This window comes from Pipra filicauda, unplaced genomic scaffold (genome assembly GCF_003945595.2).
Source record: "Pipra filicauda isolate LSUMZ 115617 unplaced genomic scaffold, ASM394559v2 scaffold812_size110788_pilon, whole genome shotgun sequence".
Taxonomy (NCBI): domain Eukaryota; kingdom Metazoa; phylum Chordata; class Aves; order Passeriformes; family Pipridae; genus Pipra; species Pipra filicauda.
In genome coordinates, this window is record NW_024104990.1 from 55030 (window position 1) to 72229 (window position 17200).

Below are 17200 nucleotides of genomic sequence, written 5' to 3' on the forward strand. Positions count from 1 at the left end.
CTGAGGGTGGGAAGGGCAGAGCTGTGCCCTGGCAAAGACACCCCCTCTCAAAGGGGTCTTAGCCCGGGGGGGGCACAGCCCACCCGCTCCCACCTTTGTGCCAGGCCAGGCTGTTTTGGGGTGGGGGCTGTGAACTCCGCCGGGTGCCCCCCACCCATGAAAACGGGGTCCAGCTCCCGGGGGTCGCCCGGGGTGGGGGTCCAGCGATGCCCCTCGGGGTCGGGGTGCCCAGTGGAGGATCCGGCCAAGCCCCTCGGGGTCGGGGCATCTCGGGCACGCAAGTGGCAGCTTCCCAGTGCCGGGGAGGGGATGGGGGGGGGGTCAGCCCTGACCCTCTCCCTGCTCCAGCAGCACCGGGTTGGGCGGGAGCGCCTGGAAGCCCCCCTGCCCCATTTGTCAGCTGCCCCCAGCCCCGCTCCTTTGGGATGCAGAGGGAGCGAGGAGGGATGGGGTGAGGGGGGACACACCTGGAGACCACCCCTTTGCAGGGAGGGACGGGAGAACAGGGAGCCGTAGGGGTGGGGGGCTTTACGGGAGGGGGGCCCAGGCCCAGGTGCTTTGGAGCAGCGCGATCCCCTCGCCCGGCAGGGCTCGTGGGAAGGAGCCGTCACGGGCCACTCGCGGGAGTCCCACGCGCACACAGAGGGAGGCACAGCACCCCCGTTTGCTCCAGACAGGAGTATTCCCAATCCAAGGGAGCCCCACACACACACAGCAGGGTCCCGGAGGTGGTTGGGGGGGGTCGGGACGGTCCCACGCGTGGGGAGCGCGGCGGGAGCGCGTCCCGCGCCCGGAACAGCCGCGTTCTATCAATGAGCGGGGCTGGGAACGGCCAGGCCCCGCCCACCCCCCGGGCGCTGGCCAATGGCGAGCGGCGCTGCCGGCCCGGAGCGCGTCCATTGGCTGGATTTAAATGGATTGTTTGGAGTGAATGGGGAGGGGGGAGAGGGGGCGGGGCTTGTGGGGAGGGGGCGAGGAGGGGGGAGAGGGGAAGGGGCGGGGCCGGCGGGGTGGGATTATGGGGCGGGGGGCGACGGGGCGGGGGGATTATGGGGTGGAGATTATGGGGCGGGGGGATTATGGGGCGGAGAACGACGGGCCGGGGGGCAGAGGGGGCGGGGATAATGGGATGGGAATTATGGGACGGGAATTGTGGGGTGGGAATTGTGGGGTGGGAATTGTGGGGCGGAGGGAGAGGGGCGGCGGGGCGGAGAACGATGGGGCGGGGGGCGATGGGCGATCAGAGGGGAATTATGGGGCAGGGGTTATGGGGCAGAGGTTATGGGGCGGGGGGCGATGACGCGAGGAGCGATGGGGCTGGGGGCGATTGGCGATCAGAGGGGAATTATGGGGCAGGGGTTATGGGGCAGGGGTTATGGGGCGGGGGTTATGGGGCAGGGGGCGGTGGCGCGGGGAGCGATGGGGCTGGGGGCGATGATCGGGGGGACGATTGGGCAGGGCCGGTCCCCCCCGCCCCCCTTTTCCCGTGGCTCGATGGGCTCGATCCCTGGAGCAGCCTTGGGGTGTAACCCCGGGGGCGCAGGAGCTGTGGCCAAATTCGGGTGCTCGCGACCCCCAGTTCGGGGGTGTCCGCCGGGTGTGGGTCCCCCTTGCCCCCCCCATTCCCCAGCAGCTGTCCCCTCGCTCCCATTCCGGCCCCGGCAGTGATTAATGGGCGCCGGGAGCTCCTTCCCGGCCAGCTGGGGCTGCTGGAGCCTCCCGGCCGGCTGGGAAGGGCCGCTTTGTTCCACCCGGTGATTTACGGGGACCGTCCCCTCCCTCCTCACCCCGCTCTGGGCACGGGGGTCCCCTCCCCGGGGGGCAGGGATGGGGGTCCCCAACCCGGGGAGGGTGACAGGGGTCTGGGCTGAGCGTGTGGGGACCCAGCAGATGGCACTGCTGCCTCGGCGGCGGGCTGGGGACAGGGAGGTGACACCGCGACACCCAGGGGGACGGGGAGGTGACACTGTGACATCCAGGGGGACGGGGACACACGCAGGGCCCGGGGCTGGGGACAGGGAGGTGACACCGCGACACCCAGGGGGACGGGGACGTGACACCGCGACATCCAGGGGGACGGGGAGGTGACACTGTGACATCCAGGGGGACGGGGACACACACAGGGCCCTGGGCTGGGGACAGGGAGGTGACACCGTGACACCCAGGGGGACGGGGAGGTGACACCGCGACACCCAGGGGGACGGGGAGGTGACACCGCGACACCCAGGGGGACGGGGAGGTGACACCGGGACATCCAGGGGGACGGGGACACGCGCAGGGCCCTGGGCTGGGGACAGGGAGGTGACACCGGGACATCCAGGGGGACGGGGAGGTGACACCATGACACCCAGGGGGACGGGGAGGTGACACTGTGACATCCAGGGGGACAGGGACACGCGCAGGGCCCCGACCCGGCCTCGGTCGGTGCTGAAACGAGGGGTGTCCTTCCCCCTTCCCAAGCCAGGGGGTCCCATCCTGCCTCGGCTGCTCCTTTTAGGGAGAGGAAAGGACGTGGAAAACGGGCCAAGAACCGTCCCCTCCGTGTCATCCCCGGGCAGGGACACGGAAACGCCGCCGGGCAGAGGCAGCTGAGCAGCTTTTGTGCTGTTTCTCTCACCTCCAGGACCCGTTTTCCAGGGGGATTTTCCCCCGGGAAGCGCCACATTCCTCGTGCACGCACCGACCTGTGGGAGCAGCGTCCCAGGAGCCCGGGATGGAGAGCTGGGAAGAAGGGAATAGGGAGTTGGGAAGTGTGTAGGAGGACACGGTGGGAGGCAGAGGAGAAGGCAGAGCTGCCTTTTGGAGCACAAAGCACATCGAGGGACCCCCAATCTGTCGGAGCCGGGCTGCGAGGCCGGAGCCAGCATCCAAATTAGTGTCGAGTGTTTCCATTGTGAGAGGCACAATGAGGACCATATGTCAGGGCCGGGGCTGGCAGAGGGGACAACGGGCCCCAGAGAGGTTTGGGAGTCACTGCCACGGAGCTGGTGCTGCCCTGACCCGAATATTCCCTCCCGGAGCCGGAGGGGTGGGACGGGGATGATCCACGTGGGGAGGTTGGAGTTGGAGGGGTTGGGAGAAGAGCTGGGTCTGGGTACAGGGGGTGGGGACATTCATCGGGAATCGGAGTGACAGACAAAGGGGGAATGACAGAGGGGAAATTCAGGTTGGATATTGGGAAGAAATTCCTCCCTGGGAGGGTGGGGAGGCCCTGGCACAGGTTGCCCAGGGAAGCTGTGGCTGCCCCATCCCTGGAAGTGCCCAAGGCCAGGTTGGAGCAAACCTGGGCTGGTGGAAGGTGTCCCTGCCCACAACATCTTTAAGGTCCCTTCCACCCAAACCATTCTCGATCCTCAAACCACGAGCTGGGGCAAAAAGCAGCGCCGGGGTCCCCTCCCGTGCCCCTCTGGCCCCTTCAGCCCCGTCTCGCCCTCCCTCCCCTCTCTCCCTGCCCCCCGGTTGTCGTTTCCCCCCGGCTCGTCCCCGCAGCCGAGGCCAATCGATTACACGGCGAAATTGGGAGCGGGTCGGGAAGCAGCTGCAGCCGCGCCCCGGGGGACGGGCGGCACCGGCGCGGACAAAGGAGCCGCGATCTCCCCCCAGCCACCCCCGGCACGGCTCGGGGGGGCTCCGGGGGTGGGCGGCCCGGGGGACGGGGTAGAGCCGCCGGAGGGACCCGCGGGGGTCGCCGCGCTCGGGGCCACCCCGATATTCCGGGGGATTTGCGGGAGACGGGGGGGGGTTTGTCGGGGTTTGGAGGTGCTGAGGGGGGACTGGGCATCCTCATCCCTCTGCTGCCGGTCCCGGCGAAGCCAAACCGGGCTCCAGCAGGGCTGGGAAAGGCGAAGGTGCGGGACTTGGAGTGCCGGGAGGGCACATCCTCCCACCGCCCTCCCCCCGAGCGAACCTGACAGAGATGGTGAAACACGGGCTGAAAATTAAAAAGAAAAAAGGGCAGAAAACGTGAAGCTGAGCGCTGCGAGTTCAAGATCTCTCTTGTGCTGGCGATTTAATTGGTTCCCCCCCCCGCCTTCCCTGTGAACTCATAAATAATAAATCCTTGCACAGTCCGAGCAGCCGAACACGGGGAATCCGAGGGTGGCCTGGAGGGTTTCCCGACGTGATCTTGATATTTTTTTTTTTTACACTCGTTTTCCTCCTTTTCCTTTCCCAAAAGTGCACGACAACACAGCAAATAAATAATAATAATTAATAATAATAATAATAATAATAACATTTCTCAATAAATTAATTCAATAAATATCCTCGTGGCACAGAGACTGTGGGGAGGGGAGGGGAGGGGTGGGCTCATCTGCTCTGCTCTGGGGTGATGGGGGAGCCAGATCTGGGATCTGCTGCTCCAGCCCTCTGGGATGTGGCTGTTCCAGCCCTCTGGAATCAGCTGCTCCAGCCCTCCGGGATCCAACATTCACTGACAAGCCAGACAGAGGTAGAGATCCTTCTCCCTGCTTCCGTGGGGAGGGGGAAAAATGAGGTATGGAGCGAGGTGGTGCTGGGAACTGGAGGCAGAGAGGGGTGGGATGGAGCCAGGAAAGGTGTGAAATCCTGGGAATCCCAGTTGGGGCCTTGTGGGGCTGGGACACCCAGCTCTGGCAGCGCCCAAAACCCCGGGAAGGGGGTCCCAGGCGGCCCCAGGCCCGTTTGTTCCAGCTCTGGGGGTCTGTGGAGTTCCCTGCCCCTCACACTGCAGCAGTTCCACCTCTGGCCTCCCAAAATCCCCATCCCTGCCCGGCCGGAGACGAGGCTGGAGGAGGAGCAGCCCCATCCCGTTCCCCGGGAACTGCCCCCCATTCCCATCCCCATCCCCATCCCCATTCCCAGGCTCTGCTCCTGACCTGGAATGTTGTGTCCAAGCACAGCCAGCGGTCCCGGTCCCCCCTCCTGGGGCTCCTGCTCGTGCTCCTGCCACTGCCAGTGCAAAATTAACCCTCAAACCGCCCAAACAGCCCCAAAAACGAGGCAAAACATTCACTCCTGCAACGAGTTTTCCCACCCTCAGCTCGGCTCCGCTTTCCCTTCCCTCTCCCTTCCTTTTCCCCAAGTGCTGCTCCGTCTTTGAGGGGGGGGGGGGGGTCAGGGGAGATTCCTGGCTGCTGGAAGCTGCTGGAAGCTGCTGGAAGCTGCTGGAAACCGGGAGAAGGGGCCGTTCCTGCTTCCTTCCCATCCCGGCCCCGGTAAAGTGCAGTTCCCCCCCCACGCTGGGAGAGGGAGGGGCCACACCAGTGCCCTACTGGTGGGACTGGGGAGTGGAATGGTGGGTTTTGGGGAGCCCAAATGAGGGGCTGGGAATGCCCCCAGGGGCTGCTCCAGCCTGGCATGGGGGTGGGACACCTCGGAGACCCCCCGGGCCAGGCAGCAGATCCAGAGGGACAGACGGACATCTGACCGGCCAGACGGACATCTGACCGGCCAGACGGACATCTGACCGGCCAGACATCCCCTGGACTGGGGCAGGGTGGAAGGACAGACGGACATCTGACCGTCCAGACATCCCCTGGACTGGGGCAGGGTGGAAGGACAGACGGACATCTGACAGGCCAGACATCCCCTGGACTGGGGCAGGGTGGAAGGACAGACGGACGTGGGGTCGGTGGCGGGGAAATCCAGACCGTGGGTGGGGCAGGGGGAGAGCAGATGGCCGGGGGCTCGTTTGGACAGACAGACAGACACAGCACAGTGTTTGGGGTGCCTGACGGGGGGTTCAGGTCGTGGAGGGACAGACGGACTCGAGCTCTGGGCTCGGAAGTTCCCGACACAAGTTCAGGCAGGGGATGTGGCGGACGGACAGACGGACATGGACCAGGTGGCTCAGACGTCCAGCACATGGTTCAGGCAGGAGATGCAGCAGAACTGACACACGGACAGACAGACAGATTTGAGCTGGGGCTCTCAGACATCCAGTACATGGTTCAGGCAGGAGATGTGACACACGGACAGACAGACAGATGTGAGCTGGGGCTCTCAGACATCCAGTACATGGTTCAGGCAGGAGATGTGACACACGGACAGACAGACAGACGCGGGCTGGGACACTCAGACGTCCAGCACGTGGTTCAGGCAGGAGATGTAGCAGATGTGACACACGGACAGACAGACAGACGCGGGCTGGGACGCTCAGACATCCAGTACATGGTTCAGGTAGGAGATGTAGCAGATGTGACACACGGACAGACAGACAGACGCGGGCTGGGGCTCTCAGACGTCCAGCACGTGGTTCAGGTAGGAGATGTAGCAGATGTGACACACGGACAGACAGACAGACGCGGGCTGGGGCTCTCAGACATCCAGTACATGGTTCAGGTAGGAGATGTGACACACGGACAGACAGACAGACGCGGGCTGGGACGCTCAGACATCCAGTACATGGTTCAGGTAGGAGATGTAGCAGATGGCCAAGCGCAGGATCTCGATCTTGGAGAGCTTCTTGTCGGGGGGCAGGGTGGGCAGCAGCTTCCTCAGCTCGGCGAAGGCCATGTTAAAAGCCTCCACGCGGATCCTCTCGCGCGTGGCGTGGGCTGTCCGGTACTTGGCCGTGGCCCGGCGCCGGCGCCGCCGCTCCTCCCGGCTCAGGTGCTGCAGCTCCTTCTTCAGGGGCTCCCCCGGGGCCGGGGGGCACGGCCCGACCCCCCCCGCGCCCTCCGCGCTGCCCCCGCAGCCGCCGCCGAAGGCGGGTTCGGCCTCGGAGCGCGGCGGGGGGAGGTCGAGCTCCGTCTGGTCGGAGTTGAGCATCATCTTCGTGGGGACGGACGGACGGACGGGCGGGCGGACGCGGCGGGGACGGGGCACCGATCTCGGCTGCGGCTCTCACGGCGGAGACCCCCCGGGTGCTGCTCTCCCCCTCCTCCTCCTCCTCATCACACGCGAGGGAATCGGGACATTTCCCCCCGGGGGCTCGCTGGCCGGGCGACAACTTCGGCGACAAACGGCGCGGGGAGGGCGGGGGGAGGCATAAAAAGCGAATAAACGAACGGCCGGGTGTCCTCCTGCCGCGGGCCGGGAGCCCTCAGGTGTCAGAGCCCGACTCCTCCCGGGTGCTCTGGAAAACACAAGCACGGAGGGGGGGTCTCATCCCCTCGTCCCGCGGCTCCCCGGACGCGGGAGCTGGAGAAGGAGCCGGCGCGGAGGCTCCGGGAGAAGGTGGGAGCCGGAGGGATGGCAGGTGGTGGATGAGGGAAGGGGAAAAAACCAGCCCGCAGGGGCGAGGGGAAAGGGAGGGGGGGGGGTCATTGTGCGCTAAATGAGCCCGTATGTCACGGATCTGCCGCCCCCGACATATGGAACCCTCCGCAGCTGCTCGGCCTCGGGCGGCCGCAGAGGCGCCGGGATGTTCCCCCCGGGATGCTCCCCCCGGGATGCTCCCCCCGGGATGTTCCCCCCGGGATGCTCCCCCCGGGATGCTCCCCCCGGGATGCTCCCCCCGGGATGCTCCCCCCGGGATGTTCCCCCCGGGATGCTCCCCCCGGGATGCTCCCCCCGGGATGCTGCGCCGCTGGCCGGGAATTCTGCCTCTGCTCCCCTTCTTCCTCCTCCTCCTCCTCCTCCTCCCCGCTGCCTTCCCCGTGCCCGCACAGACGCCTCCAGCGCCCCGGGAGCAGGGCCGGGAAAGGCAGGTCCTGCCGCAGGAGCATCTTCCCGCTGGGAAAGGGGAAGGGGGACGAACTTGGGATGGGGAAACGCTGCCGGGGTGGGAAGGGATGGACGAGCCGCGACCTCTCTCAGGGAAACTTGTGCTGAGCCGCCGCAGCCGGGAAATGGAACAAAACCAACAGGGGCAGGGGAGAAATAGTCCCTGTCCTGCCTTAAAAGACTTGCAGGATGTGAGTTTTTGCAGCAGCAATGCCCGAAAATCGCGAGGAGCCCCGTCAGCCTGTGCAGAACTGTCTGCAGGGCCCCCTGAGCCCCCCAGAATGTGTCTGGTGGGGTCTTTGCTCACCGACACGAACACACAGGTTCCTGCACACGCACAGACACATCTCCCACCTCCTGGGCCGCGGGTATCCAGGGGCTGGACATCCAGCATCACACTCCTGTTCTCCTCCAGCGCTCTCCCCGCCGCTCCGAGGCACCGGGAATTTGGTCTCCTGCGCTGCCTCCCGGCTCCTCTGCCTCCCTCTTTCCCACCCCACTCCCACGACAGACCTTTTCTCCTCTTGCTCTGCAGCCCCCGGTGCTGCCTCAGCCAGAGGTTCAATCCGGGTGGGGATGAGACACCCCGGCGGGAAAACGCGGAGCGGCTCCGCTGCCTCCCGGCTCCATCCCCCCAGCGCGGGGAGGGAGACAAACCAGGGCACCTGATCCATCCCCGGGACACCTGATCCATCCCCGGGACGCCTGATCCATCCCCGGGACGCCTGATCCATCCCCGGGGCGCCTGATCCATCCCCGGGACGCCTGATCCATCCCCGGGACGCCTGATCCATCCCCAGGACCCCAGCAGCGAGGAAGGAGCAGGACGCTTCATCCTGGAAGCTCCGCGGGCAGACAGGACGGTGACCCGGAGCAGGGACAGCCCGGGAGCCACCACCCCCCTGGGCACAGCCCGTGGGACGTGTCGCTGTGCCCGGCTCTGCATCCTCGGGAGGGAATTGAGGGCGCATCAGACACCCAAAAGTGGGGCAGGGGGGCCACCCGGGGGGCTCAGGATGTCGGCAGGAGACCCCAGACCCCCTGAAGCCCAGTTTCAATCCCGGACTCAAATAAACTCCTTCTCCCGCTCCTCCTTCGCTGGGTTAGTCCAGTCCCGCCAAAGCTTTTCCTTGGCACGGGAGGCTTGTGCTCCAAGTGGCTCTTTCCCCCCTCTTTCGTCTGGATAAGCTGCAAATTGCCACCTTCCTGACTTCATCTACTGCAAGAACTTCTTTAACCTGCACTTGCTGCAGTCCTGCCTTCAGCAAAGCCCCCCCAGCGCTCAGACCCCCGAGGGGCAGTGGGAGCTTCCCACCTCCTCTCTCACCCTTTTCCTTCCACTTCCGGCCCCTGAGGCGACAATTTTCCCGACGATTCTCCTTGGAAACTCCCTGGCCACGCAAAGTGCGTCCGGGCCCCACTTTCAGGCCACCTGGACGGAGGTTCCTTTCCTTTTTCCTGCTCCGAGTCCTCCCGTGCCAGTGCCGAGCGGGTTTGGGTGCTAAACCTGCCGCCCGGGTCAAGCCCCTTCCCGGGAGTGCAGGGCCACATTCCCACATGGATTGTGCTGTTTAACTCTCCATCCCTCCCCCATTCCAGAGCCGCCCGCCCCCGGGACAGCCCCCTTACCCCCAGCCCGATGACCATTCCCAAGGTCCAGCTCTCCAGCGGGATGAAGCTCCGGTAATCCAAGGAGGGAGGAACCCCTTGGCTCATCCATCCATCGAGGGGGGAGAAAGTTTCCCTGGGCGCTCTCTCTGCTCCGCGGGGTGGATTTGGGGGGAAAATCAGGGAGAATCCCGGCAGCCTCGGGGCCCGGCCATGGTCCGGCCCGGGCAGGAGCGTGGCTTCGGAGCCTCCACGGGGGCATGTTCCCCAAACCCTATTTATCCAGCCCGGCCTCGCTCGCCGGGCCCGACCCCGAGAGTCTCATTGGCCGCTCGGCCGCTCCCCCCTCATCAATATTTAGGGCGGGCGAGGGGCTGCCATTGGCTGGGGGCGAGGGGGGAGCCCCGGGAGGGGAGGGGAGGGGAGGGGAGGGAGGGGGAGGTTGGCTGCGGTCCGGGAGGGTGGGTGGGGTGGTGGGATGGGCGGGAGGGAGGGAGGAGGGCGGGGGTGCTCCGGGAGAAGGCGACATCTGTTCCCCCTGCATATTTCATAAAGGGGGGCGGCGAGAGGGGACGGGACGGGGACAGGGGAGGCGGGAGCGGCGCCGGGAGAAGGGGGATCATTCCCAGTGGATCCCGGCGGCGCGCAGCCCCCGGGGCCGTGGGTGTGACGGGGCTGCGTGTCCCTGTGTCCGCGTGTCCGCGTGTCCGTGTGGAGCTCCCCGAGGATGCCCTGGGTGCCCCTGGGGGTGGCTGAGCCCGGGTGGGCGCCCGGACCAGGGACAGCCCCCATCCCGCAGGTCCCGCCTGCGAGCTGCTGGAAAATCCACCTGAGCCAAGTTTGGTGAGGGAACCGAGGGAAAGAGGAGGAAAGGGGAGGAAAATCCCCCCGGAGGACGCGGGGACTGCTTCGAAACACTTGGAGCAGGAGACGACGATCCCTCGGCCTCTGCCTCTCACCCCGCTCGAATTCTCCCGTCAAAACTCCGCCTGGAGAAAACCTGCCCCGGTTCATCCCCACTGCCCCTAAATCCTCGTGTCACCCCCACGATTTGGGGGCCTCCCTCACCTCCCAGCGCCTTCGCTGGGCTCTCCCACCTTTGTCTCCTCCTCGTGCCCCCCCCGGCAGCCCCGGGGGCCGGTGCCCTCCCCGCACAGCAGGCGAGGCCCAGGTGATGGGCACGGGCGCCTGGGTGGGCTCCAGCGCCTGGCACGGCTCGGCAGATGGTCCCGGAGTTTGCCGAGGCGGAGGGATCAGGTGGCGGCTCCGGAGCCTCCTCGCCATTGCTATGGCACCGATTAGGAGACAATATTCCCTTAATGAGCTCGCGGCGACGGGAGAGTCCGCCCCGAGCCCGAGGCGCGCCTGGATCCCGCCTGGATCCCGCCCGGGATGCGCCGCACGTCCCGCATCCAGCGCATCCAGCGCATCCAGCGCATCCAGCGCAAATCCCCGCTCTCCACAGGGAACACACCCCCACACCCCCCCAGCCCCTTCTCCCGGCGCCCTGCACATCCCAAATCCTCCCCTTCCCAAACCTCCCAGAGCCCTGCACATCCCAAATCCTCCCCTTCCCAAACCTCCCAGAGCCCTGCACATCCCAAATCCTCCCCTTCCCAAACCTCCCAGAGCCCTGCACATCCCAAATCCTCCCCTTCCCAAACCTCCCAGCCCGCTGCACATCCCAAATCCTTCCCTTCCCAAACCTCCCAGCCCGCTGCACATCCCAAATCCTTCCCTTCCCAAACCTCCCAGCCCGCTGCACATCCCAAATCCTCCCTTTCCCAAACCTCCCAGCGCCCTGCACATCCCAAATCCTCCCCTTCCCAAACCTCCCAGCCCGCTGCACATCCCAAATCTTCCCCTTCCCCAATCCCCCCCTTTCCCAAACCCACCAGCCCCCCCCGCACATCCCGAACGCCCCTCTTCCCAAACCTCCCGATCCCTCGCACATCCCAAATCCCCCCTCCTTCCCAAACCTCCCGGGGCACATCCCACCCCAAACGCCCCCCTCGCGGGCAGGCGCATCCCCCTCCTCCCTCCTTCCCGGGGCTCCCGGAGGAGCGGGAAGGGCTGTCGGTGTTTGTTCCCTGCCCACCCCCGGGCCCGGCTCTGCTCCCCCTGCCAGGCCGCCAGCAGGGCCCCCCCTCTCCCCGCAGCTGATCCCGGGCTGCTCCGGGCATCCTGCCGGGAAGAGAGGGGGAAGGATTGGAGCCGCTTCCAGAGCTTTCCCGCTGGGATACCGGGCTCAGCCTCGGCCAAATTAACGGGAAGGTTTCAGCTCCCTCCAGCTCGTCTCCAGTCCAGTGAGTTTCTCCCAGGGATGGGGAGCCCACAGCTCGAAATCCTTTGGAAATATTCACCTATTTTACCCTCTGGCTTTGTCCTTCCCTTCCGAGTGCTCCTGGTTGGAAGAAACTGGTTTTCCACGTCAAAACCAACCTGGTTTCTCGCTGGCAGGAGCCCCTGAACTGGAGCCTGCAGAAATCCCTCTTTCCTCGGGATTCCTGGGCCTGCATTTCAACACAGGGGGGCAAGAAGGAAGAGGTTGGGGGGCACCTGTGGGAAGCAGAGCCGAGGTTTTCACACCTGTCTCTGGTTTCAGTTTTACCTGCGAGGTTGAGGGACCCAGGGGGGGCCTTGGTGGTGTTTCCATCCAAGGGGGTGAAGCCCCCCGGGGCTTGTCCACCTCGACCCGGACATGGAGGGACAGGACAGGGGGAAAGGGCTTCAAACTGCCAGAGCAGAGGCTTGGACTGGATATCGGGGAGGAATCCTGCCCTGGGAGGGTGGTGGCACGAGGTGCCTGGGGAAGTTGTGGATGCTCCACCCCTGGAAGTGTCCAAGGTCGGAGCAACCCGGTCTGGTGGGAGGTGGGTTGGAACAAAACGCTCCTTGAGGTCCATTCCAACCCCAACCATTGCAGGATCCTGTGATTTTGGGACCCCGGGGGGCTCAGGGATCAGCTGCAGGGGCTGGGGGGACCCTGAGCAGCTCCTGTGTGCGCAGGGAGAGGTTTGGAGGGAGGCTGGAAGAGGCAGCATTTGGCAGGAGAGGAGGTGACATATTGTGCGAAGCCACCGGGGACCAGCGGCCCTGTCTGGGCAGGTTTAACCCTCGAGCTGCTGGGATGGGACACGGGGAGGGGCTGCACTTCCAGCCCACGGGGGGGGGAGACCTGGATGGAGATCCCGGGCACAGCCCAGAGACCCTGGAAGGATCAATCCCTGGGGGCTCTGCAGCTCCTGCCCCTGCTCTGGGGCCGTCACCCACTGGGGGCTGTGCCCCCACCCCTCCAGGAAGGTCCCTCTGCAGGAGGACTGGACGTGGCACTGAGTGACGAGGTGGGGATGGGGCACAGGGGGGATCCAGGGGCTGGGAGGGCTTTTCCAGCCTCGGGGATTCTGGGATTCTGTGGAGAAGCACCGGGGCAGCTTGTGAACCTTCACTTGGGGTGGTGATCCTCTGTCAGAGTGTCAGAACGGTTTGGGTGGGAGGGGACCTTAAATCTCCCCTCGTTCCACCCCCTGCCATGGGCAGGGACACTTCCCACCAGCCCAGGTTGCTCCAACCTGGCCTTGGACACTCCCAGGGATGGGGCAGCCATGGAATAATAACCTGTGCCGGGGCCTCCCCACCTTCCCAGCCAGGATTCCTTCCCAATATCCACCCAAACCTCTGAACCCGCCCCCTTGTCCTGGACTCCTCCAAAGTCTCTCCCACGTCTCTTGTAGCCCCTTCAGGTCCTGAACCCCCCAACTGGGCCCCCCCAGAGTGTGAAAGCCGGGACTGGAGGCTTTTGGGGGCAGGAATTCAGGGCTGGCACCCGCGTGTGCAGGGCCAGGCCGTGCCCCCCGTGTGTCCCCACGCGTGTTCACCCGTGTGCTCGCACCCTCAGGCGGGCAGGGGGGGTCTGAGGAAGGGGTGTGTGCACACCCAGCCCTGGTTACTCCTCCCAGGGAGCTCCTGGAGTGCTCAGCCCCGGGCAGGGCCGGAGCCCCGGGCTCTGGGAGCCCCTTTTGTCTGTTTTCCGGGCAGGTTTCTGTCGGCGACAGACGGCCCCGGTGCTCCATAACCACACAATCTGTCACCACCACCCCTGACAGCTTTCACAAGGAGCCCCTTCCCTTTTTTCCCTTTCATCCTGCCCCGTTCCCTGCGCCTCTGCTCGTCCCCCCTCCCCTGGCTTTTGTTCCCCCCTAAAAGCCAAATAGCGACAGAAGCTCCTGATCATAATATTGCTCTAATCGAGTCTGTCATAATCAGATCCAATCTAATTATGTCCAGATCCCTCTCTCCTCCCGACTCTCTCTATTGCTTGTCCATCTGTCCCCCTCTTCCCTTCCAGTCTTTGTGTCCATCCATCTGTTATCTGCGGGCCTTTCTCCCTTCCCCGCCCGTCCCTGGGCCCCTGCCCCATTCACAGCGTGGCCACCCCGGCCCTTTCCTCCAGCGGCTCCGTCTCCAATCCATCTCCCTCAAAGGCCCCTCCATCAATCCATTTAGAGCAGCTCCTGCCTCCTCCAGCCCATCTGCTTCCCCCTTCCCGCTGGCTCCGAGCTGCCGAGCCGCTGTTTTGTTCCGACGTCGATCTTGATTAGCCCCCGGCACCTCTGCTGGCGCTGGGGAAGCATCACCTGGGCGGCAGAGAGAGCCCGAGCCCCGTCCTCCGCCCCTTCCTCCTCCTCACCCTCCTCTTCCTCCGCTGGAGGGCACGGGGGGAGGCCCCGGGAGCTGCGCGGGGCAAAGGGGGGAAGGACAAGCTCAGTTTGTCCCCAAATCACCTCCCTCTTTCCCCGGCTGGGCTGTTTTCCCCCAGGAATTCCCGCGGCTGGACGGACAGACAGACGGGGGGGGACGGCGAGATCCCTCTGGATGTTCCTGTGGACGAGGGAGAGCGGATTTGCAGCGGGAATGAGGAGCCCAGGGATCCCCCCGTGGGGTGGATTTGGGACGGTGAGATCCCTCTGGATGTTCCTGTGGACTTTGCAGCGGGAATGAGGAGCCCAGGGATCCCCCCGTGGGGTGGATTTGGGACACGGGGTCGCTCCGGGGGCTTTGGTGCCTCTCCCAGAGCCGGGTGCTCGTCCCCGGTGGTGCCAAGGGCAGTGGAAAGGATGGACCCTGGGCACGATCCAAGCTGGCAATTCCTCTGCTCCCATTTGTAGCAGTTCAGCCCCTGATTTCAAACACATGTTGGACTCAGATTCCTGCTGGGTGCCAGCCAAGGCCCTGGCTCGCTCCTCTCCTGCTCCTGAGCTGCCTTTGTTCCTTCAGCTGGACCTTGTGCTGCTCCCAGACAGCCCCCCCAGCCCCTCAGCACAGGGGAGCTGTTCCCATGGCTCTCCCAACACCCTCCTGCCCTTTGCCACAAACCCTCCAAAAAATGACTCCCTTCCCCCCCCACCCCGGGCTTCACCTCGATTTTAGCTGCTGATAAGACACCACTGAAGAAGACACCAGTTTTCCCCTTCCTGTCTCCACTGTTTCCTTCTCCCAGAAGCCAAAACAGCCCTGGCTTTGTTCTGGGTATTAATTAACTTTCCTGCCTCTTAATATTCCGGAGCCACCGAGTTCCCAGGAGCGGGGAAGGCCGAGCACCAAGAAGACACCCATTTCCTCTCCTTCCTCCCCGTCTGGGGGACTGTCACCCCCATATGTCCCCCCCTCGGGGCACGGGGGCAGCTGCAGCCCCAGCCCTCGGCCCCCCCCGGGAGTTCAGGGGGTCAGGAGGGTCGGTGGCATCTTCTTTTTGTGCAGAAATCCCGGGAAGAGGGAGGGGAGGAAAGCGATGTTTGCAGACGATGTGCACCAGGAGGAGGAGGAGGAGGAGGAGGAAGGGGGGGATGTCTCAGCGAGATGCCCGAGGGCTCCGGGGCGGGGACAGCCCCCGCCAGCTGCCCAAAAACCACAGCCGGGCTGCGCTGGAGCTGGAGGGGGCTCGGGGTGACCCGAGGGCTGCAGCAGAGCCCGGGGGGGGTTCATGTCCTGCCAGGAGGAGGCAGGGACAGGCAGCCTTTCCCCTCGGGAGCGAATCCCAGCCCGAGGAGCGGCGGGAGAGCTCCCAGAGAGCTCCCGGCCCTCCTCGGGGCGTGGGGAGGAGCAGCCCGGCGAGACCTGCCACGAGTTGCATCACTTGGTTTTTGGCCTCTCCCGGGCTCCATCTCCCCGGGGGGAATCTGCCTTTGGCTGCTCAGCCTTTCTTGCCTTTCTTCCCTGATTTTTTTCAGGCCACTCTGGAGCAGGGGAGGGAACATGGGGGACCCCCCAACCTGCCCTTGGACACTTCCAGGGATGGGGCAGCCACGAATTCCCTGGAAACCCTGTGCCAGGGCCTCCCCACCCTCTCTGTGTCCCCGTCCTGCCCAGCCCAGCCCAGCAGCTGCACCGACCTCACTGTTACACGTCCCCTGACACCCTCCCGTCCTCACCCCCGAGATGATGGGCATTAATTAGAGCGTCCCTAATGCTAATGAGCTCTGGGGAACGAGCACGTTAACGGGGGAGCTCGTTTGGGTGTCCTTAAATACGTGGGTTTATTTTTATCTTTACAGGGCAAACGGAGCTCTGAGGAGCAGCTGAGTCCCAGAATCCCAGAGGTCGGAAAAGACCTCCAGGATCAGGGAATCCAACTCCTGACCCAGCCCAGAGCACTCCTCGGACACCTCCAGGGCTGGGGACTCCAAACCTCCCAGAGCTGGACACGACATCCCAGATGTGCCTCTGGCAGAGCCCTAATTCCCCCTGGGATCCCCCTGGATCCCACTGCTGCTCACGGACACGCCTCGTCCCCCAGAGCTGGACACGACATCCCAGATGTGCCTCTGGCAGAGCCCTTCCTAATTCCCCCCTGGATCCCACTGCTGCTCACGGACACGCCTCGTCCCCCAGAGCTGGACACAACATCCCACATGTGCCTCTGGCAGTGCCCTTCCTAATTCCCCTGGGATCCCCCTGGATCTCACTGCTGCTCACGGACACGCCTCGTCCCCCAGAGCTGGACAGAACATCCCAGATGTGCCTCTGGCAGAGCCCTAATTCCCCTGGGATCCCCCTGGATCCCATTGCTGCTCACGGACACTCCTCGTCCCCCAGAGCTGGACAGAACATCCCAGATGTGCCTCTGGCAGTGCCCTAATTCCCCTGGGATCCCCCTGGATCCCATTGCTGCTCACGGACACTCCTCGTCCCCCAGAGCTGGACAGAACATCCCAGATGTGCCTCTGGCAGTGCCCTAATTCCCCTGGGATCCCCCTGGATCTCACTGCTGCTCACGGACACTCCTCGTCCCCCAGAGCTGGACAGAACATCCCAGATGTGCCTCTGGCAGTGCCCTAATTCCCCTGGGATCCCCCTGGATCTCACTGCTGCTCACAGACACTCCTCGTCCCCCAAAGCTGCTCCCCACCCTCCCCTCACCCAGAGCCCGTTTGCTCCGGGAATTAGGGAACTTTGCAAGGGAAATTATGCAAACCCTCCTCCAGAAGAGGCTCCCAGCCGGGTCCAGGTGCTGGGAAAAGGCCTCTCCTGCCTCTTTCAGACGCTGGCACGTCCCTCCAAAGCCCCGGAGCTTGAACTCCTTCCAGGGCTGCTCCGTTTGGAGGTGGCTCCACATCATTCCCGGTCCAACCGGTTCTTCCTGACACTTGGGAGGTGCTGGACAGCTTTGAGCTCTGTCCAAGGGCTCTTTGGCAGCTCTGGCACCTTCAGGCCCTGAGTGCACGAGCTGGTGCTGCCCCTGGACCGGGAGAACCCCCGGGATCCATCCAGGAGCAGCAGCTGGAGGAGGCCCAGCCCAGGGAGGACACGGAGCTGCTGGAGCTGCTCCAGAGGGACAGAGCAGGGGCTGCCAGGGGGAAAAGGGTCCCTTTCTGTTTGTAAGGAGGGGGGGAAAAAGGAGGAAAACTAATTCCTGTAATTCCCCGGGGTCCAGAATGAAAGGCAG

The 17200-nt window shown here is 64.8% G+C and overlaps 1 protein-coding gene across 1 annotated transcript; it reads right to left on the bottom strand.

Annotated features, from left to right (window-relative positions):
* Positions 1-5140: 5140 nt before the first annotated feature.
* NHLH1 (nescient helix-loop-helix 1) lies at positions 5141-9529 on the bottom strand. Its single transcript, XM_039390363.1, has 2 exons — positions 9277-9529; positions 5141-7057 (listed from the first exon to the last, which is right to left on the bottom strand). Exon 2 carries the CDS (start codon positions 6751-6753, stop codon positions 6370-6372), a length of 384 nt encoding a protein of 127 aa, XP_039246297.1. The 5' UTR covers positions 6754-7057; positions 9277-9529; the 3' UTR covers positions 5141-6369.
* Positions 9530-17200: the final 7671 nt, after the last annotated feature.

Excerpts from the sequence above, each read along its gene's own strand:
- NHLH1 (XM_039390363.1), bottom strand. The coding sequence starts at position 6,753 with ATGATGCTCAACTCCGACCAGACGGAGCTCGACCTCCCCCCGCCGCGC.